The sequence below is a fragment of the Saccopteryx leptura genome, chromosome X (assembly GCF_036850995.1).
Source record: "Saccopteryx leptura isolate mSacLep1 chromosome X, mSacLep1_pri_phased_curated, whole genome shotgun sequence".
Lineage (NCBI taxonomy): Eukaryota > Metazoa > Chordata > Mammalia > Chiroptera > Emballonuridae > Saccopteryx > Saccopteryx leptura.
This window is the reverse complement of record NC_089516.1, coordinates 4,106,477-4,130,597: the sequence shown is the minus strand read 5'-3', so window position 1 is coordinate 4,130,597 and position 24,121 is coordinate 4,106,477. Positions and strand designations below refer to the sequence as shown.

At 48.0% G+C, this 24,121-nt stretch overlaps 1 protein-coding gene across 2 annotated transcripts in view; it reads right to left on the bottom strand.

Annotated features, from left to right (window-relative positions):
* Window positions 1–9,376: 9,376 nt before the first annotated feature.
* Window positions 9,377–24,121, bottom strand: part of WWC3 (WWC family member 3) — a 111,112-nt gene continuing 96,367 nt past the window's right edge. For both annotated transcript variants that reach the window (XM_066356152.1, XM_066356153.1), the window contains exons 16-23: window positions 23,045–23,266; window positions 22,465–22,616; window positions 21,145–21,310; window positions 17,555–17,719; window positions 16,547–16,639; window positions 14,871–15,098; window positions 14,457–14,584; window positions 9,377–11,725 (exon numbers count right to left, since the gene is read on the bottom strand). In XM_066356152.1, the coding sequence (XP_066212249.1) occupies window positions 11,659–11,725; window positions 14,457–14,584; window positions 14,871–15,098; window positions 16,547–16,639; window positions 17,555–17,719; window positions 21,145–21,310; window positions 22,465–22,616; window positions 23,045–23,266 (1,221 nt within the window). In that variant the 3' untranslated portion in view covers window positions 9,377–11,658. The remainder of the gene's footprint in view (window positions 11,726–14,456; window positions 14,585–14,870; window positions 15,099–16,546; window positions 16,640–17,554; window positions 17,720–21,144; window positions 21,311–22,464; window positions 22,617–23,044; window positions 23,267–24,121) is intronic.

The window sequence follows — 24,121 nt, the reverse complement described above, 5'->3', positions numbered from 1 at the left end:
GACGCCTGCTGTGCTGCGCGTACTACTGGGACAGGAGTTCCAAGAACAGTGGGGGGCGGTGGCCTCCAAATGCCCTGCTGCGGTCTGAAGTGATTCGCTCTGTGTTTGGGCTTGGCGGAAATGTCTAAAGCACAGGCACCTTCCTTGTGGGTGATTATTTTGCTCCCCGGTTAGTTTCACCTTCTGTTTTCAAGGTGACTGCTCAAGTGTGAAAGTCATTACAGCAAACGGGCAATTCTGAAAAGGCCCACAAAAAAAAGGCCGTGCAATTTTCAATAGAATGAGATAACTTTTCCAACATCATCCATGCCCACCCGTGAAACTTGTCATTTTGGCAAAGGTTTCTATTTTATTTTATTTATTAAAAAAATAACATACCGCCCATGAGAATGTAAATTGAAAAACATTCCTGGTGGACCATTGAGCAAATTTTACCAAGTGTGCACGTTTGAAAAACACTGTGGGCCCCACAGCTGTTGGTATCATTTGCTCCAGAAATTTGACCTAGGGGGCAAAATTATTTATGACTTCAAAGCACCGGAAGCAATTTAAATCTCCAAAAGCAGAGGATGGGTTAAATTATAAGACATCTGTTCAATGGAAGACTTCAAATTAACATGGTAGTGGATACTTTTTGACACGGAAATACTTCGCAGTTTATTAAAAGGAAAAAAAAAAGCATTATATGTTGATCAATCCTTCTAATGTATGTAGGTGCGATACATTTCTAGCTATGCAAATACCATAATATATGAACACAGAAAACAATTAGGAAGTGAACTCACCAAAATGTGAACAGTGGCATTTCACTGGTTACAGGAATGAGGGATATTTTACATGTTTCTTCTTTTTAGCTTAGCTACATTTTCTAGTTTTTCTACCATTAACATGTATTGCTTTTGTAAGAAGAAACAGCTACTGTTCCTTGTTTCCTTAAAAGCACCATAGTAGAGGTGATCGTGGAATAAACATTTTTGGCTACTTTTTAATACAGATTCTCAAATCTTAATGCAAATCCCAAAGAGAACAATTCCTAGCCATCTAACACATTGCAGACCGATCACGAGACTTCCTGTGTTTTCATATTACACAGTGTTTTACAAATATCATACTTTATAAAGGTATTAGTTTGTAAGAACATGGGATAACTTCAAAATGCAATGTGTATTTCATTTTATTTATTTATTTATTTATTTTTTGTATTTTTCTGAAGTTGGAAACGGGGAGGCAGTCAGACAGGCTCCCGCATGTGCCCAACAGGGATCCACCCGGCATGCCCACCAGGGGGCGATGTTCTGCCCATCTGGGGCGTTGCTCTGCTGCAACCAGAGCTATTCTAGCGCCCGAGACAGAGGCCACAGAGCCACCCTCAGCGCCCCGGTCAACTTTGCTCCAAAGGAGCCTGGGCTGTGGGAGGGGAAGAGAGAGACAGAGAGGAAGGAGAGGGGGAGGGGTGGAGAAGCAGATGGGCGCTTCTCCTATGTGCCCTGGCCAGGAATTGAACCCGGGACTCCTGCACGCCAGGCCGACGCCCTACCACTGAGCCAACCGGCGAGGGCGGGTATTTCCTTTTAAAGCGTGCCTTTAACATTTCTGTAAAACATTTTTTGTATTCGTTCAATAGAAATTTATCTGGCCACTGGGTAAAGCTGGCAGTGAAATGGCTGGTCCTCAATGTGTTCAGCTGCTGCTTGGCGAGTCCTGAGAGGTAGAGGTCTTCTCTGGCCTAGGGGCAGGAGGCAGCCCTGGTTTCTTCACATGAGTGGGAGCAAAGAACATCTGGGAGCCGTGCTGGGGAGGAAGTCCAAGGATCAGAGCGAAGGGAAGTAACACGTCTGGAAGGAGCTCTGAGATCTGCCGCTCGGCAAAATCTTAAGGCAGGAAGATGGCGCCCAGGAGCTGGTGTTAATGTTCAATCATCTGGAGGTCCAGCCAGATATCTGCTTTCTATCCCTTTGAATATTTTTCTCTGGATTATCTGCTGCTGGGACGTTTGGTGACGTATGGGGACATTTCTGGCTGCCACAGCTGGGAGGGGGGATGTTGCTGGCATCCAGTGAGCAGAGGCCGGGAACGCCACTCTGCAGCCTCCGGTGCCCAGGGAAGCCCTGCACCAAAAGTGTTCCAGGCCGCGAGATCAGTATTGCTGAGGTGGAGAAACTCTGGTTTAGAATTACTTATAAAGTCTAAGATGCTCCAAATGTTTCATTTACCAGCCATTTTTAAGAGTTCATCATTATATAATGCTCTGGGAGTTCTGCTCATTATAAACCCCTTACAGGTAACACTCTGGCGTGCAAGAGCATCATCGCCTGCATATTCATACAGCATTTCCCAATCGATGCACAGGGCACTGCCAAGGGTGGCTACTTCTGGGGCCGAGGACCCGGTGGGTGGGGTACAGGGGGAAGGGAAGTTGTCACAGGCGTGGAAGCACGGTACCTAGTAAAAACCAGTTTTCATTGCCTCAAATGTCACTGGAGCCCTGACTGGCTAGCTCAGCGGTAGAGGGTCGGCCTGGCATGTGGAAGTCCTGGGTTAGATTCCCGACTAGGGCATAAAAGGGGAAGCGCCCATCTGCTTTTCTCCAGCCCTCCTCCTCTCCTTTCTGTCTCTCTCTTCCCCTCCCGCAGCCAAGGCTCCATTGGAGCAAAGTTGGCCCGGGCACTGAGGATGGCTCCATGGCCTCCACCTCACGCATTAGAATGGCTCTGTTGCAGTGGAACAATGCCCCAGATGGGCAGAGCATCGCCCCCTGGTGGGCATGCCGGGTGGATCCTGGTCGGGCACATGCAGCAGTCTATCTGCCTCCCCGCTTCTCACTTCAGAAAAATACAAAAACAAAAACACAACAACAAAAAAGTCACTGGATTCTCACAGCAGCCTGAGAAGAAATTTATCTGGCCACTGGGTAATTTATCTGAAACAGCCCTCCTCCCCTCCCCATCACCCCGCGACTGTTGCATGCAAAAGCGCGGCAGTCAGAGACCCCATCCCACTTTGGCTTTCTGGGGCGCAGCCGGGCTGCAGGCCCACGGACCGGGACTCAGGGACGCACGCCCCTTACCTGCAGTGCCGCATGGCGCAGCCCCGCCACCCACCTGCACAGCATCCACAGCATCCTAGGGCAAGTATGCTGTGGCCTGTTTGTGGTTGGGGTGGGCGCTCCGCCCGATGCCAAGCTGCTCACCCTGGCGCCGTCCTATCCCCCAGGGCCCTCTGTAGCACTTGCCAGGTTATATCCAAGTCATTTATTCACATGGCCCACAAACTCCCGAAGCAGCTGGACTTACCTGTCTTTGAAAGCCCAGTGTTTAGCACTGTCTCCAAGATATAATGTTACATCACAACCAAAATTGTCTCCAGATGTTCTCAACCAAAAATTATCACCTTTTATCAATCACCATATCTTGAAGTAGAACACAAGCACATTACAGTATTAGTGTCCAGACGATTTTGCCAAGCCTCTGCAAGCCTCAATTTTCCCTTCTACTAAGTGGGGAGTGGTAGTAGTCGTCGTAATAATATTCTCCACCGCCTGGGGGTGTCACGAGGCTAAAGTGAGAGATCTGGAAAGAGTAAGCTATGCCTGGCAGCACCATAGCAGAGCCTGAGCCACAAAGCAAACGTGCACCCCTAAACATGCTTGTCAGAATAGCCTCCCATATTGTGAGCCAAGTGCATGAAGTTAATAAAGACTACAATCAAGCACACACACGCCTGTATATAAAGCCCCATGTGGACCAATTTATTTGCACACTTGTGAATCACATAAATCCACTCTGGGGACCAGAAGGGTGTATAACCCCTGGTTGTTTGGAAATGACTGTTTCCCTTGCCCAATAATGAAGAGTTGTCAAACAAACAATAGCCTGCTTTTACCTTAAACTGTGACATTTTGCTCATTGTGAATTTTTACACTAAATTTCATTTTTATAAATACAAGTATTATCTTGATTACTGAGGGTTTTTGGTTTGTTTGTTTTAGCGAGCAAGCAAAAGAAAGAAAGAGAGGGAAGGACAAACTGGGACAGACAGGGAGAGAGACAACTCATCGTTGTGGCACCTTAGTTGTTCATTGATTGTTTTTCATATGGGTTGTGACCAGGGGACTACAGCTGAGCCAGTGACCCCTTGCTCAAGCCAGAGGCCTTGGGCTTCAAGGCAGTAACCTCTGGGCTCAAGCAAGTGACCACGAAGTCATGTCTATGATCACACGCTCAAGCCGGCGACCCTGCACTCAAGCTGATGAGCCCTTGCTCAAGCCAGCGGCCTTGGGGTTTTGAACCTGGGTCCTCAGCATCCCAGTCCGACGCTCTATCCACTGCGTCACTGCCTGGTCGGGCATTGAGGGTTTTTTTTGTGTGTGTGTGATTTTCTTTTTTTTGGTACCCACAAAAATTTTGCACCCAAGGTGAGCACCTTCCTCATCTTAAAATTTCAGCCTGTGTATCTGGCAAATTATTCTATAAATGGTGATTTTGCTGAAACTTGGAGGTGAGGACCCTCTTTCATCTGCCTTTATGTCCTGAGCTCCTGTGCATCTATCTGAGTATGTTCTCCGAATGAATGAATGAATGACCCCACACCTGGCTTGGAGATGTACACATGACCAATGCTATAAAAACTTTGAGGAATAAAGTGATGATGTAGATACTAGAATATACAATCTAGCGTTCCCAGGCATTCTGAGCTGTGGTCAGAGATGGTGATGGCCATTTGAAAGCTGCAAATGTAACCATATTACTCTGACATCTGTCCAAAGGGACAGCCTTGGGTGAGGTGACAAACAACAGCTTTGAAAGCCCTCTGCATTTTGGCCTGGACTTCTCACAGGGGCGCTGTCCATTCTAGGAAGCCTGGGAAGAGATCTGAAGCAGCACTAAGGGCTAAGAGGGTCCTGCTTCCCCTAGGAAACCCTCCCCTCTTCTCCTCTCTCACAATAAGCACTGTGGAGCTGACAGTGTCTCCTTGTTCTCCTTGGGTGCCAGGAAACTCAGATTGTGCTAAGGCAACTCGGTACCCGTCTCCTCAAACTGAGTGTGTGCTGGTCCAGGTTCAGTAACCCAGCTCTCCCGGATGGAGTGGGGAAGCCCTGATTTGTAGTGTTTGCAGAATCCCACGGTATGAATTCTCCCATGGTGGCTGAGCGTGGAATTGGGAAGTGAGACAGCATTTTTCCCCTAGACAGGCAATGCAAGTAGACTGACTGCCCCTGACAAGGGGCAGCTTTTCTCACCCAGGACCTGGCCTTTGAGAAACTCTGGTACTTGTCCAGGTGCTCTGCTTCCATATGGTAGCCACAAGTTTCTATTTACATTTAAATGAACTGAAATTAATAAAATGTAAAATTCAGTTGCTCAGTCACGTTAGGCACATGTCAAGTGCTCCATAGCCACAGGTGGCCAGTGGGCACCAATATTCTATTGCAGATACACCACAATTTCATCATTGCAGGTGGTTCTATTGGATGGCACTGTAGTGTAAGGCATTGCTTTTGAATTAATTTCATTGCAATAAACCAGTTTGTGTTTATTACCCAGGGGACTCTGCCTGTAACTGCAGAATCGGAAGAGCAATCTGGCTGGACTGTCTGCTGGTGGGAAGGGCGGAGAAGCATGCACAGAGCCCCGAGGGCTGTGTGCTTCTGGCCACAGGTCCCAGGCCACATGCTTCCCACAAGCGTGCAGCCTCGGCCTCTCAATTTCCTCAGGGGTTGGCAAACCTTGTTCCAGAATGAGAGGGGAACGTCCAACCAGCTGTTTCAAAGCAAAAACTGAGGCACATAAGAGCACACACATATTGAAATCAAAGAACAGGTCCTTCAGAGATGGAGTGCTTCTGTGAACGGCTGAATAACGAGCCCCCGAGATGTTCAGACCCGAATCCCCAGGACCCACGCATATGTTGCCTTACAGGGCAAAGAGCCTTTGCAGCTGCGATTACGTTATAGCTCCTAAGGTGGGGAGGTGATCCTGGGTGACGTTATCTCAAGGGTCCTTACAAGAGGCAGGCAGGAGGGTCAGAGTCAGAGCAGATGTGACGACAGAAGCAAAGGCCAGAAAGTCAGACACTGGAAGAGGCCCCATTGCCGGTCTTGAAGATGGAGGAAGGGACCATAAGCTAAGAACACGAGCGACCTATAGAAGCTGGAACAGCCAGGAAACTGATTCACCCCTGGAGCCTCCAGAAGGAATGCAACTCTGCTCACACCTTTATTCGAGCCCAGCGATACCCACTGTAGACCTCTGACCGCCAGAAATGTAAGAGAATAAATCTGTGATCACTAAGTGCGTGGTCATTTATTATGGCTGCGACAGTCTCCTCATAGAGACTTGATCCATCGATTCGCTGATTTATGTTGGCTCAGCCCCCTGTGAACACCTACAGTGCAAGGCTCAAGGCCCAATCATGCTTTGGAGGGTCCCGATGCCCTGCACTTAGAGCCTACCATCCACAGGCAGCCAGGAAACGAGTCTTTTCCACTGGTGGTGGGCAGGCTCTAACGACGAAGGTGCTGAGCCTCCAAAGTACAAACTACCAGGGATGTAAGGAAAAATACAAGCACTGACGTACATCAGTGCGCCTGGAACAGCTCAAGTAGGCAAGACCCAAGTAAAGATACAGAACCCAGACGTGATCAGTAATCAATAGAGCTGAGTGTCTGTATGTACATGTAGTGGGGTGCAGTGTTCCCCCAAATTCATGTCCACCAGAACCTGAGAATATGACCTTTAGAAAAAACGATGTACCAATTTTTAGAGAGGAAAGAGAGAGAATGTGAAGGGAGGAGCAAGAAGTATCAACTTATTGTGGTTTCTTCCCATATGTGCCTTGACTGGGCAAACCCAGGGCTTTGAACCGGCGACCTCAACATTTCAGGTCAGTGCTCTACCCACTGCACCACCACAAGCCAGGCAGAATATGGGCTTTTTTTTTGTTTGTATTTTTCTGAAGCTGGAAATGGGGAGAGACAGTCAGACAGACTCCCGCATGCGCCAGACCAGGATCCACCCGGTACGCCCACCAGGGGCGACGCTCTGCCCACCAGGGGGCGATGCTCTGCCCCTCCAGGGCATCACTCTGCCACAACCAGAGCCACTCTAGTGCCTGAGGCAGAGGCCAAGGAGCCATCCCCAGCGCCCAGGCCATCATTGCTCCAATGGAGCCTTGGCTGCGGGAGGGGAAGAGAGAGAGAGGAAGGAGAGGGGGAGGGGTGGAGAAGCAAATGGGCGCCTCTCCTATGTGCCCTGGCTGGGAATCAAACCCGGGTCCCCCGCACGCCAGGCCGATGCTCTACCGCTGAGCCAACCGGCCAGGGCCAGAATATGGCCTTTTTAAAGGATCTTCAGGATGAAACTTATGGGACCATAAATTCAATGACTTGTGTCTTCTTGAGAGAAAGGAGAGTAACATCTGGAGACAGAGAAATACAGAGAAGGCCATGTGAAGATGGAGGCAGAGCTTGGAGTCCCCAGAAGCAGGAGGAGGCCAGGAAGGGCCCCCTAGAGCCTCTGATGGGAAGGGCAGCCCTGCCCACACCATGATCTTGGACTTCGAGCCTCCAGAACTGAGACAGAATGAAATGTCTGTTGTTTTAAGCCACTTGGTTTGTGATAATTTATTATGACAATCCCAGGAAAGTAATATGTGTGTGTGTGTGTGTGTGTGTGTGTGTGTGTGTGTGTGTATCAATTGATTTCTGAACTCTAATTCTACACAATGTGCCTGCTTTTCATGCAACATTCACAAAAACTGATGATATCACATAGGCCACAAAGAAAACCTCAATAAATTCTGAAGAATAAAAATAACACAAACAGCAATTTAAAATTTTTAAAAATAAATAGGATATTCTATTTTTCACTGAAAGGAGAAATTAATAACAAAAACTTGTAAAGACCTTTACATCTGGGAAAAAAATTTAAAGACGTTAATAAACATCCCTTGGATCAAAGGCGAATACAAAGTGAAATTAGACGGTTTCTTCGGAATAATGAAAAGTCAACATATTAGTTGACAGAAAAAAGTTTATAGCACTAAATTGGTTTAAAATAAAAATAAACAGCCCTGCCTGTGTAGCTCAGTTGGATAGAGCATCATTGCAATATACCAAGGTTGCAGGTTCGATCCCCGGTCAGGGCACATACGGGAATCACCTAACAAATTCATGAACGAGAGAAACAACAAATCAATGTTTCTCTCTCTCCCTCCCCCCCTTTCCTTTCTCTCTCTAAAAAGGAATTAAAAGATAAAAATAAAAATAGACACAACTACAGTGAGGCACCACTGTGCACCTACTAGAATGGCTATGACCAAATGGCACAGCAAGTGTTGGCTGGAATGTGAAGAGACTGGAACTGCCACACACTGCCAGCGGGAGGGCAAAATGGTGCGGCTGCTTGGGCAGGTCCTCAAACAGTACGCACACAGTCACCATGTGAGCCAGCAATTCCGCTTTTAGTTACAGACCCAAGAGAAATGAAAACATCTGTCCACACCAAAGCTTGAACACAAATGATCATAGCAGCATTATTTGTACAAGCTAAAAATATCCATCTTGTAGACAAATAAACAAAATGTGGTCCATCTACACAATGCAATATTAGTCAGCAATAAAAAGGAACGAAGCTCTGACACACTACATGGTGAACCTGGAAAACATGACGCTGAGTGAAAGAAGCCAGACACACGAGGCCACATACTGCATAATTCCATTGACACGAAATGTCCTGAACGTGCAAATCCAGAGACAGAAAGCAGAGTAGTAGTCGCCAGAGGCTGGGGGGAGGGGAAAATTGGGGTGACTTTTAATGAGTACAGGGTTTCTTTTTGGAAGGATGAGAAAGTTCTAAAATTGATTGTAGTGATTAGCTGCACAGCTCTGAACATACTAAAAACTGATGAATTATAGTATATGCTTTAAAAGGGTGAAATGTATGGTAGGTGAATTCCATCTCAAGAAAGCTGGTACCAAAAACACCATTTTCGTGGTTGCCAGAGGCAGGGGTAAGGGTCAGAGAAACAGAGGAAGGGTTTAAAATATATATATAGATTTAAAAATCACAATAAATGCATGAACTTTGGAGTCCATTCAATTTTTAGAAGAATGACCTATGAGACGCTGGGAAGGTGAACCGTGGATATAATGACACTAGGACTTGGTAAGGTTAGGACATGGTGGGGACAGGGGAGGTGGGTGGAGGTGTAGATGAAACCAGACCAGCCACAGCTGATCCGTGTTAAAGCAGGGATGGCTGCATGTATGTTCATTTTACTATTATTATATGTCTATTTTTATGTTGAAAAATGATATACATTTTCACATATTTAAGTCTCTATAATTAAATTTTTATTAAAAAATCACACATTTCCATTTTGTTATTAAGGCAGATTAGTTTAATTTTATAGAAGAAATACTTTCAAGCAATACAAATGACACAATTAGAACAGAGATGACTACTGATTAGAACTTATTCCCACAACACAAGATTACCGATTACAGAGGTGACAATTCAATGATCAGATGAAGTGAAGATCAAATTCCCTTTTCCCCGTCTCTGGACTAGAAGTGCTGACGACCACGGCAGAGTTCTTGATCACAAGGCACAGTACACACAAATTTCAACAGAAGATGAAAATACCCCTTAAGACGATAGGACTTTGCTCTCTGACGCATGGCTGTTTGGGGGGTGGCGGTCTGAACTCATCAGAGGCTGCACAATGAAGTCACAAATGAGAAGCTACTTAGGTGCTCAAGTCCTCCTGCCTGACCACCCCGGCTGTCACTGGCTACGCGCCCGTTTGGGCCAGGACAGTGGGGGTGAGGAGAGCCACCACAAATGCTCCTCAGACAGATACCAAAGCAAGCCTGCATTTTGCTCTTGGGATGTTTTTACACCCTGGGGTGAGCCATGTCAAGTGGCCAGGAGCCCCTCCTACATGAGGGAGGCATCAGTGACTTGCACCCCTGAGTCCGGTGGCAGAGTTGTTGGTCAAATGTCAAGAGCTAGGGCACAGAGAGGGCCTGCGCTGTCCCCGCCGCTCAGCAACGCTGTCTGCCACGGGCCGCCATGCTGTGTCCCTGTCCCCGCTGTGGGTATGTACACAGAGAAATGAGCCAAAAAACAAAACAAAACAAAAAGCCAGGGAGGCTCAAGGCAGAAATACATAGCAAGAGATGACAAGTGTGAAAAGCATAGTTTTCAGTCTTACCACCACTGACAAGTTTCATTGCCTGTGACAGGTCGTGTGCCATGAAATGCTTTTACAAAATTCACTTTTAATAAATGCAAAAAGGAAGGTAGGTTATACAAGGGGGGCAATTACAGATTAATGAAAGGAGAGACATCGATTCAAGGGGGGCAGAAAACTTGAGGCAGAAGGAGTTCTGTTTTCTTTTCTACTTTGAGTGACGACCTCATTCCTGTCTCTGAGGTGTCAGAAAGGAGAGTGCATTTCATATACAATAAATATGCATTATGCAAAGTATTTGTATCATTTGGCATCTTAAAAGAATGGTATTTTTATGATATAAAAATTTTTTTCTCAACTACTTCTAAGATTTCTTAAGAAATATTGGGTAGATTCCAGTACTGGAGGGAAGGGTTCTGATTTTAATCAAATAATTCAAATACTCTCCTGTAAGTGACTCGCGTGGTAACTATGGTTACCCGCGTGGGCTTCCTTCTACAGAAAAGCGCTTTCAAAGATCATCATGTCTACATCAGAAATGCTGTCAGCGGCAGTGGTCTCACTGACTGGTGACAGTGTGCGTTCCCAGGTCCCTTTCACTTTCCTTCGTGACAGAGCAGTAGAACAGGGCCCTACGCCGCCTCTGGCCCGCCATGGTGGGATGGTACCGTGGAAGGGCGGGCAGGCGGCTGGGTCAGGTGCCGGGCAGCTGCGGACAGGCAGGCCCCAGCCAGGGCCCGGGGCTCCGTGGCCCACTTCCGACTTGGGGCAGCATGGAGCCGTGGGCGCTGACACAGCACAGAACTGGAGCCCTCAGCGCGCAGTCCCCCCGGGAGACCGAGCTCTGCGATGCACATGTGGGAACTGCGACTGAGCCCCCGGCTGGGATCTTAACAGAACACAGTGAGTGTGACAGTGGACAGAATACACAATAAAGGCACATATGAGAAACTGGCATGAGTGACAAACTTAGCACGAAGTGCATGCATTTCCGTGTCAGAAATAAAACCGGCCCCACAGTTCCATTCTACTGCATGACAAATACTGAAGAACAAAATTTGAGTCTTAAAATACATCTTAAAGTCAGTATTTTCCTTCAAGGAAAAAAAGTACTATAAATAAATTACAATACAGTGAATTTGCCTGAACTCACTTCGTTTCTGTCTTCCAGCCTTTAAGTCAAATAAAACAGCGTAAAAACTGTACACTCTTAACATGATAGTTGATCTTTTATAAAATAACTTGTCTTCAGAGATGTCAATTTCACAACAAGGAAAAACCAAGCCCTGTTGCCGTCACTATTATAAAATATATATGTATAGATATATGTGGTTTGTTTTTTTTTTTACAAAATGTGTATATTAAGAGCTTTGCACAAATATTTTAAAGACAAATTTAGCTAGTCTAAGAACTTCATGAAAATAAAACAGGAAGATAAATACTTCATGTGTACAAAGCACTACATCAAACATCATCGGCGGGCAGAGGAGGTACATTAATCCTTGGTCTTGTAAAAAATGCTATCTTCTCCCTGGGTTGGAAAGAATGACAGGTTAAACACTGATATAAATGCAATGAGAGCGGCCAGGAGGCTCTCAGTATCAATAAAAGCTTTTCTTACTCATTGAACAAAATTAAATCCCAACAACGAATCCATTTGTATAAGTCTTTAAATAAATTTTAATAGAAGTTACAAAGGCCCATGAGGGCAAGGGTTTGTCTCTAGTGCCTAGAACAGTATGCCTGGTATACAGTAGGTACTCAATAAATATTCACTTTGCTAATAAATGAATGACTAGACACTATACAAATAAAGGCGTTCTAAGTCATAACTGAAGGAGATAGTTACAGTGCTTCATGTTCTTTTAAAATGGGGGTGTGAAAATTCAGGGTATAGAAAAATTAAGGGTAAAAGTCAGGCACATAGTCTTCAGCCATGAAAAGGAAGGAAGCCCTGACACATGCTACAATGCAGATGAACTCAGAGACATCGCCCTAAGGGGCCGAGCACACCATGCTACATGCTGGGAGGCTCCATTTTTATGGAGTGCCCAGACCTGGCCAAGCTATAGAGACGGAAGCCGATCAGTGGTTCCCAGGGCTGGGGTGGAGAAACTGACTACTAACGGGCACAGGGGCTCCCTTATAGGGTGAGGAAATCTTCTGAAACTACACAAAGGCAGCAGTAGCAAAACATTGTGACTAGACTAAATGCCATGGAATTTTTTTTTCTTTTTTTTCTTTTAGATGTTCTTTTTTATTATTATTATTATTATTATTTTTTTTTTTTTTTCCTGAAGCTGGAAACGGGGAGAGACAGTCAGACATACTCCCGCATGCGCCCGACTGGGATCCACCCGGCACGCCCACCAGGGGCGATGCTCTGCCCACCAGGGGGCGATGCTCTGCCCCTCGGGGCGTCGCTCTGCCGAGACCAGAGCCACTCTAGCGCCTGGGGCAGAGGCCAAGGAGCCATCCCCAGCGCCCGGGCAATCTTTGCTCCAATGGAGCCTCCGCTGCGGGAGGGGGAGAGAGAGACAGAGAGGAAGGGGGGGAGGGGGGTGGAGAAGCAAATGGGCGCTTCTCCTGTGTGCCCTGGCCAGGAATCGAACCCGGGTCCCCCGCACGCCAGGCCGACGCTCTACCACTGAGCCAACTGGCCAGGGCCTCTTTTTTATTTTTTTTTTTATTTTTTCTGAAGTTGGAAACGGGGAGGCAGTCAGACAGACTCCCGCATGTGCCCGACCGGGATCCACCCGGCATGCCCACCAGGGGGCGATGCTCTGCCCATCTGGGGCATCGCTCTGTTGCAACCAGAGCCATTCTAGTGCCCGAGACAGAGGCCACAGAGCCATCCTCAATGCCCGGGGCCAACATTGCTCCAATGAAGCCCTGGCTGCGGGAGGGGAAGAGAGAGACAGAGAGGAAGGAGAGGGGGAGGGGTGGAGAAGCAGATGGGTGCTTCTCCTGTGTGCCCTGGCCGGGAATCAAACCCGGGACCCCTGCACGCCAGGCCGATGCTCTACCACTGAGCCAACCAGCCAGGGCCTTTTTTTTTTTTCTTTTTTCTTTTAGATTTTATTTATTCATTTTAGAGAGAAGAGAGGGAGGGGGAGAAAGAGGGGAGAAGCAGGAAGCATCAGCTCCCATATGTGCTTTGACCAGGCTTTCAAACTGGCAACCTCAGCGTTTCAGGTTGCCACCACAGGTCAGGTGGAATTTTCATTTTAAATGGTTAATTTCATGCTATGTGAAAAGATTAGGGAAAACTAATCTATGCTATTCAAATTCAAGACAGTGGTCACTCTGGTGTGGGAAATCTGAGGTTGCTGATGTCTGACTCTTGCCATGTAGAGTCTGTGACAATTCTTTGAACTATTTCATAGCTACGATACGCACACTTCCCTGTTTGCACATTATGACTCAATCAGAAGTTAGGGAAAAGGCCAAGGGGATACACAGATGTACATGTATATAAATCACCGGGTTTACAAGAGCAAACATTTGGAAAGAAGCAGGTGATAAAATAGAGTTTTCAAGTAAATTGTATCTATTAGATGAGCCATCATAGCCAGCAAAAATAACGCATTATATGGCAACATGATATATTTTAATTTAAACAAAGCTAAATGCAAAACTGAACCCACATTATTATTATAAACAGCATGAAAAAAAGTGTCTAGAAAAAATGATCCGAAGAGATTACCAAAATGCTGCCTGACCAGGCGGTGGCGCAGTGGATAAAGCATCAGCCTGGGATGCTGAGGACCCAGGTTTGAAACCCTGAGGTCACTAGCTTGAGTGCAGGCTCGCCAGCTTAAGCATGGGGTCATGGATTTGAGAGCAGGATCATAGATATGACCATATGATCGCTGGCTTGAGCCCAAGGTCACTGGCTTGAGCCCAAGATTGCTGGCTTGAGCCCAAGGTTGCTGGCTTGAAGCCCAAGGTCGCTGGCTTGAAGCCCAAGGTCGCTGGCTTGAAGCCCAAGGTCGCTGGCTTAAGCAAGGGGTCACTGGCTCTGCTGTAGCCCCCAGTCAAGGCACGTATGAGAAGCAATCAATGAACAACTAAGGTGCTGCAATGAAGAACTGATGCTTCTCATCTCTTTCCCTTCCTGCCTCTCTGTCCCTATCTGTCCTCTCTCACTTAAAAAATGCTAATAGCAGTGGGGATTCCTGTTTTGTGGTCTTCTCAAGTTTCTGTAGTGACAAAGGTCCGGCAGTGCAGCACGGGCAAGCGCGGCCTGTGGCCCTCCCTACCTGAAGGTCTGCACCTGGATGGGCTCCTTATGGTTCTGCCCACGCAGCTGGCACACGCCCTTGGAGGCCTTCTTCAGCATCTTCTCAGCTGCCTGTTCTTGATGGAAGTCAAGTTTGGTCTGTCTTGTCTGGAATGGCCACATTGGAGGAACAAGACACTTTACTTCCAGGTTTAAAAAGAATGAATGAAGCCATGCCCAGCTCCCAGAACCCAGAGGGGAGAGAGGCCTGCCCCATCCACTCCCCCAGGGAATCTTCAGGGTCCCTGGGGTCTGCCTCACAGACACAGGACGGAGCAGGACACCCCCCCCCAAAACAGCCCAGCCCAAAGCAGGAAGGGGGAGTGGTGGCAGAGGGTCGGTGACCCTCCTTTCAGCCCCTGCACAGCAGCCACAACCAGCCCAGGCCGCCTACCTGCCGTTCTGCTTCCTTCAGCAGACTCCGGAATCGCTCGTCCCGCAGCACCCAATGCGGGAGGTCAGTCTGGCCGCGGAGCTGGGCATCTTCCAGCCGCTGCCGCAGCTCACGGAGGGTGCAAACCTCCTCGTTCAGCTGCCTCTGCCGGGTCCTCGAAGCCTGGAGGTCCAGCTCCAGGTCCAGGGAGGTGCGGGCCATGAGCTCCGCCAGGGATGACCTGCAGGACTGCAGAGGACCACGGCCATGAGCACACACGAACCAGGCGCACGGGCACCGTGCAGCCAGCAAGCTCCGGCCTTTCAGAACGTTCTTCCGTGATTAATGAACACAAGGGAAGCAGTTACTGCAGACACATTTCTCTTTGTGGGACTGAATGTTTAAAAAAATTAAAACAGAAACAAAAACCCCATAGATTTGGTGGAGATTAATTTAAATCTCTGGTTCAATATCAACTCAGTGACAGCAAATTGTTTTCTTTAATGATTACTTATGTATTTGCAAAAATGTGGAGAGACAGGCCCTCTCATACGGGGCTGGTCAGATAAAAAATGGGCACGATTGTTCTGAAGTGCTATTTCACAACATATCAAACCCCCAAAATTTGCATTTTCTTTAGTTCTGAAATGCATTTTCACTTGCATTTGAAAGGCACAACTGATGACATGCAAAAGTCCAATTAAGGTTCATGACTCAAAAAAAATCCCTAAACATATAATGAGAAGGAACTTATTAAATAAACTACAAGACCAAAATGCAATGTAATCATTGTAAAAATTTGACAAGCTATTAATATGGAAAAATCTTAATAATCCACTGCATAGGAAGGAAAACATGTCATAAACCATACAACTACTTTTTGTTTAAAATTTCTCATCGGCCCAGTGTGTGGAAGTCTCAAGTTCAGGGCACACAGGAGAAGTGCCCATCTGCTTCTCCAACCTGGGATGCTGAGGACCTCAGGTTTAAAACCCGAGGTCGCTGGCTTGAGCACAGGTTCACTCACTTGAGCATGGGAACACAGACATGACACTATGGTCACTGACTTGAGCCCAAAGGTCACTGACTTGAAGCCCAAGGTCGCTGGCTAGAGCAAGGGGTTACTCGGTCTGCTGAAGCCCCCAGTCAAGTCAAGGCACATATGAGAAAGCAATCAATGAACAACTAAGGTGTCACAACAATGAGTTGATGCTTCTCCTCTCTCTCCCCTCTTGTCTGTCAGTCCCTGTCTGTCCTTCTATCTCGTTCTTGCTTAAAAAAAAAAAAAGGCAGCAAAACTTTGTAAGGTGGCAAGTGGGTAAAGAAAGGAGAACTGCAGAGTCGTCCTATGGAGAAGAACGCTATACGAGAAAAAAGAAATTTTCTAAACTACATATTCCCGTCAAAAAAGAATCTCTATGTGAAATAGTTGATTGTTTATGACTTTATCATATTTGAAAATGTAAAGAACATGAATTACCTTATACCATACATAGATCATGTTATTACCTTAGGAAATTAAGAAATATGGGTAACATTTTGACATCATTATGTTTTTAAATGTTTTATCTAAGTAAACAAGGAAATAAATATATTACCTTTTAATCAATATTACCTAAAAGATGACCTTCTTTAAGGTTTGTAAAACTAACTCCCAGGGTAAGCGCAGACTCCATGTTACCTTACGTGGCACACACCTGCTTATAGCGAAGGGTCCGTCTTTCCAAAGTGTTTCGGACAAAGGGGGACTTCCGGGGCAATGTAGAACTGTCGCTGTCACTACGATAAAGCTGCATCAAAAAAGAATGAGGGTCAGAAACACTTTCTCAGAAATTCAGTATTCTTCCTCTCTGTACTCTGAATTGGATTATTTTCTTTCTCCTCATATGCACTCAAATGTATTTATGAATTGAAGTGATTTTACCGAGACTCCTGGTTTCAGTTAAAACAAAACCTACACACGACTTTTAAGTAAAACAAAAGACAAAAATATAAAAACAAACCAAATAAGCAAAACAACACCTCCCACCCCAACTCAGCCCTTCTCCGGTCCATCAACCAAACCACAGGGACTTTCCAGGCAAATCAGGTCAACAACATTTCTGTCCCATAGACAGCAATGGTGACTGGATATGATGAGTGATGCTCATGAAAGCTGAGGGTGGGACCCAGGCACCGGCCTTTAGTGAAGGCGCTGACCTGACTGCACTGCCAGCGGCAGCCAGGCCTGAGAACCAGCCAGGGCCTCCTGCCATCGCCCGTGGGCGCGAACGGACACATGGGGAGTCAGAACCCCCGCCCGAGCGGTCAGGGCTGCCGTCCTCCCCGGGACCTCCAACACAGCCATGCTGCAGGACTTCTAACCCCGCAGCGACTCAACGTGCCAATCCCAACCCCACTCGGGACAGTCCCTATTTCCATTTGTTATTTCTGAGCCTGACGGAGCAATGAGTCACCCTGCTTCCTGACCACAAGTCAGTGCGCCACAACACTGGAAGTCTGGCAGGGCATGTGTCAGGATCCACATGACAGGCGGGGACGCAACCAGCGTGCATTTCACACCCACAAGAGTATGCTGTTCATTCATTGCGATTAGTTGCGAGAACACATGTGTTTTGGCATAAAGCATAAAAATCAAAACACAACTAAGAGGGGAAAAAGGAAAGTTGTGGGGTTCTTTTGGTAGCAGAAGAGTTCTAACTTACTCTGCAAACATACTGGCTTCGTGCCCCGGGTGAGAAAGTCTGGGAACGGACGATCGTGCTGCTGCGGACGAAAGGCGACCCGCGAGCCCTGCGGCCGGCCCGTTCCTTCGGGAGTCCGGCTAGTTCTTCTGGGAAGAGGTCTTCTGTGTTGGTTTCCTTGTCAACCTAGACAGTGATTCAGTTATTAGCATGACCTTCTAGACTACATCAATAAACTTTGCATACATAACCATGCCCTCGCCTTCTCTACTTGGGCGTCGATTTCACAGTTAACATCCAAAATTGAATTTCTGATCTCCTCCAGCCCCTCTTCCTCTGAGAAGGATCTCTACTTGCCATTTTTCATGAAAAAACAAACAAACAAAACTCTTTGTTTTATCCTAGACTCAGCTTTTTGCACACCCTGTATCTGGTCCAAGACCAAAGCCTGTTGGCTCTATATCCAAGATTACGCATGTTATGACCACCTGTCACCAACCCTCCATCTGGGTCACCGTAGACTTGTGCCCAGTTAGTGCAGTAGGTGTCTCACCCACATCCCTGATTCCATGCCCACCCCCTTCAAGTTCCTCTCAACACAGCACCCGGGAGATCCTGCTAAAAGGGAAGTCAGACGCAGCCATGTCTCTCCTGAGAGTAAACCCAACCAGGAGTCTGCCACTGAGCAAGGGAAGGGCGTGGAGCTGCTCCAACCTGATCGGTAACAAAAAGAACTCAGCAAATTCCTTCCGTGGAGGGAGTCACGTACACCCTCTAACAGTCCCAATTACTAAGATAAATGATTACAGAGGGCAGAGCCTGTTCTTTCTACATCCTGATAAAGGTTTCAAAATAATTGCTTCCAGACCCATTCCCATGACTCTCTGACTCCAGATACTTGATGACCCTACCTTATCTGTACATTCCTTCCCCGACTCAGAGCTGTTTCCGTGAATATATAAGAACGCACGAAAACTGCTGACGCAGAGCTGTCCGCCCGTGTCCTTTTGCCTATATAAGCACCCCTCGCTCCCTCGTCTAAAGTCGGACACTGTCCCAAGGCTTCTTGGAGTTCTGTTCTCGGGCACATCTTCAGTTAGGCCCGCAGAAAAAATCTTTTTTAAAATCTTCAATGGTTCAAGTCTACTTTTCATTAACAAAACAAAAAATGAAAACCTGCATCTGAATGTTCACAGCATTATTCAAAAAGCCAAAATGTGCAAACAGTCCGAACGGGCGGTGTGGACGAATGAGCAGATAGATAAAGGAAACAAGGTAGGCCACGCAAGGGAGTCCTCCTGGCCTATGAACAGGGCTGCAGCCCTCGCAGACACCGTAGCGTGCGTGAACCTGGAAACATCCGGCTGAGAGAGAAGCCAGACACAAAGGGCCGCAGAGCGCATGTGCTATTGACATGAAGCGACCAGAGCAGGCATACCCGTAGAAACAGGAAGCAGAATGGCTATTGTCAGGGGGTGTGGGAGAAGGAATGGGAACTGACTGCTAACGGGCACAGGGCTCTATTTTGGGGCGGCAGTGTTTGGAATCAGACAGGGGTGGTGGTAGTACAACACTGTGAATATACTCAATGCCACTAAACTGTTCATGTCAATAAATTACTTTAGAAAAAAAATCGACAAAAATACCATAAGTCAGATCATGTCACCCCTGGACTCAAACACTCTATCAGTTTCCTAACTGTCTCAGAAAAAAGGTGAGAGTCCTGCGTGGGCCCTATATGATCTGTCCCTTCACTTCTTCGATCCCCAGCTCCAAGTCCCCCTGCTCCCATGAGCCTCCAGGGCATGCACCAGAGGCTTCCTCTTCCTGGACACACACACAGGCTCCTGGGCCTTCTTCCTTAAGGTGTCGGCTCAAAAACCACCTTCTCCATGAGGTTCCATGACCTTTCTTTTTTATTGTAATAAACACATACATGAAATGTACCGTCTTAACCATTTTGCAGTGTCCAGTTCAGTAATGTCAAATATGTTCACATTGTTGTGAAACAGATCTGTAAACTTTTTCAGCTTCCCAGACGGAAACTCTGTGTGCACTGAACTCTAACTCCCTTCTCCCTTCTCCCAGCCCCGGCTCCCAGCACCTACCTCACGCCTCTACAAACTTAACTACTCTAAGAACCTCAAATCAGTGCAGTCACACAGTATTTGTCCTTCTGTGACTGGCTTATTCCACTTGCCACAATGTCTTTAAAGGTCATCCACTTGTAGCATATGATGTGATTTCCTTTCTAATGCTAATATTTTATTGTACACATATATATTTTCTTTATTCATCCATGGACACCTGGGTTGGTTCCACCTCTTAGCTACTGTAAATAATGCTGCTACGAACACGGCTTTGCAAATACCCCTTGGAGCCCAGCTTTTCAGATATATATCCAATAGCAGGATTGCTAGATCATACGGTAGTTCGGCTTAATTTTTTGAGGAACCTCCATACTGTTTTCCACAGTAGCTCCACCATTTTACAATCCTGATCTTGCTAAAATGCAAATGCAGATTTAGATTTCTAAATGTAAATCCTTTCTAAGATGGCCAATCTTTCTCAAATGGAAGCCTGCTTCTCTAGCATCTCAGCCACGAGCAGCGCTAACTCCCAGACCCGGCCGGCCCTAGCTTGCCTGCCCTCAGGGCAGAACTGTCCCTGTTTTCTCCACTGTCGCCTCACAATGCCTAGCACCTACCCACAGAAACAGAGAATGCTAACTCACTATCAGGGAGTCTAGGTGAAGGGTTATGCAGGTATTGGTTGTATTGTTCTAGCAACTTTTCCATAGATTGAAAGTGTTTTAAAATGAAAAACTGGAGGAGTGGGACACACCAGACCGGCCCCCACAGTCTGCCCCCCCTGGTCTGGGCCCCGACACCCCTCGGAAGCGCTTTCTGCACGGTGGCCGGGCTGCCGAGGGGGTGAGGTCAGGGGCCACAGCAACAAAACATTTGGATGAGCTGAACATCTGAGGACAAAGTTTCAATACAGCACTGATACAATATCCTCCAACTGCAATGGTTCACTTAGACATTCGTTACTGCAAGCCTGAAAGATGACCTCCCTGAAAATATGATGGTGGACACAACTGAAGTCAGGTGGGCAGAAGGGGCAAAGGGTACTTCACTGTTCTCAACGTCCTGAAGGGAGAAAAGCAAGTGTCCAAAAGTGTGGGACCCCTGGCACAGCCTGTGCTACAGGCGGCCCTGGAGATGGGACTGGGTCATCACGAGATGGCATGTGAAGGTTTTAGTAAAAGTCAACTCATTTTAATTACTGTTGTCCTTTCTTTCTAATTTAAAGGTGACAAACGTGTCCCCTTGCCGATCTTCAGCCTGTCCGTGCTCTGCCTCCACTCTCAAACAGCGCCTTCACTATGCCCCTAAGCCAACAGTGCACTTCCCACGGCTAAGGCCCCCGGGGCTGTAAGTCAGCCATGCCTGTCGTCCCTCCTGCGCCCCGAGTGTATCAGCTTCAGCTTTCCTCAGCCCTTCTCCCTGCCCACTCCCTCCGCTTCACCTGAAGGGTGGGCCCTGCTCTCCTGCCAGTGCCGCAAAGTGTCCGGGGGTCCCAGAAATCCCTTGCCCTTTCCTACTTACCTTCAGAGGAGAGGGCTGGGCTTTCTCCGGGTTGTACGGATCCGCCTGGGCCGCAAACAGCTGTCCGTGGACAGAGTTGACGCCGCCGCAGTAAGGCTCTGGGTGCGGGGGGCTGGTCTGCGTGCAGCTGCTGCAGCCGCTGTCCACCGAGTCAGCCTGCCAGCTCCTACAGGTGGACATTGCAAAAGCCCCCAAAATGCTCACCCAAAGGAACAGGTCACTGCTGTGTCTAGAGCACAGGTGCAGAGACACCCAACATCCGCTTTCAACCTCTGCACACAGTTGCTTTTCTTATACAAATGCACTTATGTTTTCCAGGGGAGACAACGCTATGAGGACCTTCATGAAGAGGCTCTGCCTATCTTCATCACCCGGTTGCACCTGCTGAAGATGCCAGAACCCCCCCCCCCCACCTCTCCCAGCTTCCTGCTTGGCCCTGAACATAATACTGTTCCCCTTGGCCATGAACTTCCCTCCATAAAAGAAACTCCTCTCTCAAATAAATCCACAGAGAGCTACAGGAACAAGTGGGAAGCTTCGGAAATATGACACTCTACAGAAAACTGTGGAAGTAAAGCATATGAAAACGCCTCTGGACTGAATCAGATAGAAGCCAATTCACTCAAGGTGCTGGTCATCAGAATCACTCCTCTGTGGCAGGTGAGTATGTACTAAGTCAAGGGTTCACCAACAGGCCGCTTCAGCAAAGCGGAAAGGGACATCACACGGTTCCATTTAGATGAAATGCCCAGACTAGGCAAATCCACAGAGACAGCCGGGAGATTAGGCGGCTGCCAGGGGCTGTAGGGCAAAGGAATGGGGGTGAAGGCTAATGGGTATGGGGTTTCCTCTTGGCCTGATGAAAACTGATTGTGGCGAGGGTGGCACAACTCTATGACTGTGCTGAGAAACCACCGAACTGTCCCCTTTAAATGGCTGGATTGTATGGTAGGTAGATTATATCTCAATACAACTGTTAAAAAAAAACTTAAAGGAACCTTATTGTATTCACTCCTGGCACAGTGGAGTCATTCAATAGTCCCGCTCTTTAAGAGAAATCCCGGGACAGGAGGAGAAGGTGAAAAGCCTACACGGAGAGCAGGGGCACAGAGGCCAGAGCGCCGCCTGCATCCAGACTGGCGTTCATTTCGCCATGAGAGCCCCAACTCCAAAGGAGCACCCAGCACACTCCACAGAGGGAGGAAGAGAAAAGCAGCTTGCATCCAAAGACACAGCTGCCCCCAGGGCCACGGCTGACTGACACAGTGATGCCCCGTCCCCACCGACAGGCCCAGCGGCCGCCCGCTCCAGAGGCCTCACCGCTCGGACACGGCCTCAGCCTGCTCCTCCTTCCGCTCCAGGTCCAGGATCTCCTCCTCTGTGAACTCCAGCTTGATGCGCTCCTCGGCTAGCTCTCTCTCCACTGCCTGCAGCTGCGCCGTGGTCCGTGCCAGCAGCACTGTCACCGCATCCTGCAGGAGCACGGGGCCTGTATGAGGGTGCGCCCAACCGCCAGGGGGCCCCCCACGGGGAAGGGGGCCCTCCCCTGGGCTGGGGACCATTTGTGGCCACACTAGAGTGGGACGAAGGCCACCCCACTGTTAACAGCAAGACAGGAATGGGGCTTCTCCTGGAGCTGAGGACCCAAGTTAAAACCAACATGCCACTCACGATCATGAACCCATTTATGTTAAGAAAACACTGTCATGAATGGCCGTGCACCTCTATGTATGTTCCATTTTATATGTTCCGTTTCTATGACTCCCCTTGAAACTGCTGATTCACCACTGCATTCTAAGACGAAGTCCATGCAGAGGAGTCCCAGAGGACCTCCCCAGTGAAAGCCAGTCTCACAGCCAGGGAGCGATAGCGAGCTGCTCCATGGGCCAGACTCACGCACCGTCTTCCCAGGGACAGAGGCTGCAGCCATGGCGGCAGCGGTGGCGGCGGCGGCGGCGGCGGCGGCGGCAGCATGCGTGGGCTCCCGGGAGCCGCTTCTCTCGGCCGGCTGGCTCTCCCTTGCCCTGGGCAGCTCGGGACTGGTGAACACCTGAACCGGGTACCAGCGCAGCTGCATTTCACTCAGACTGTTACAGTCAGCCAAGTTAATCTGAGCAATGCCCTGAATGGTGTTTAAAAAAGCATAACAGGCACTGAGTGATTTCACCATAACAACCAACGGGAACCCTCTAACATAATGGTAGTTAACCTGGTCCCTACCGCCCACTAGTGGGCACTCCAGCTTTCATGGTGGGCGGTAGCGGAGCAACCAAAGTATAAATAAAAAGATAGATTGAAATAGAGTAAGTTGTTTTATAAAGATTGATTCTGCCAAACTTAGCGAAAATCTGACATAAAGTACTTGGTAAATAATTATTATTATATGCTTTCACTTGCTGTCACTCTACTTTGTAAATTTTATAAAGTAAAGTTACTTCTCTACTTTATAAATCACCATTACTGTGGAACTGGTGGCCGGTTAGAAAATTTTACTACTAACAAGAGATACAAAAGTGGGCGGTAGGTATAAAATGGTTGACTACCCCTGCTCTAACGCATCAAATCAAGGTCACCCCTCAATCCTAAGCAGAACGAAGGCAGAATGTTCCACTGCCGTTCAAAGGACTGCAGTAAAATGGAAGTGACCATGGAGGACCCTAATGGGGACTGGGACGGAGGCAGGGAGGGGGGCGGCTCTGGCACCACTGGCCCCGCTCAATCAGAAAGTGCTGAGGGGAGTGGCCGAGAACCGGCAGCCTGGACGGGGCGCAGGGTCTTCCGTGTTGCGGGAGGCTGGCGCGGTCAGGAATGTCTGACAGCAGAGAGACCTGGCTAACCCTGACAATCTCTGATTCTGGCACTACACCAACCCTGGAAAGAGACCTCTCCCTCCGGCCTCCACGTCCTGGCTGGGTGTGGCTGGCCCGGGCACGAACATGAACTGGCAGAAAAACTATAGGGAATCCAGGTAAATCTG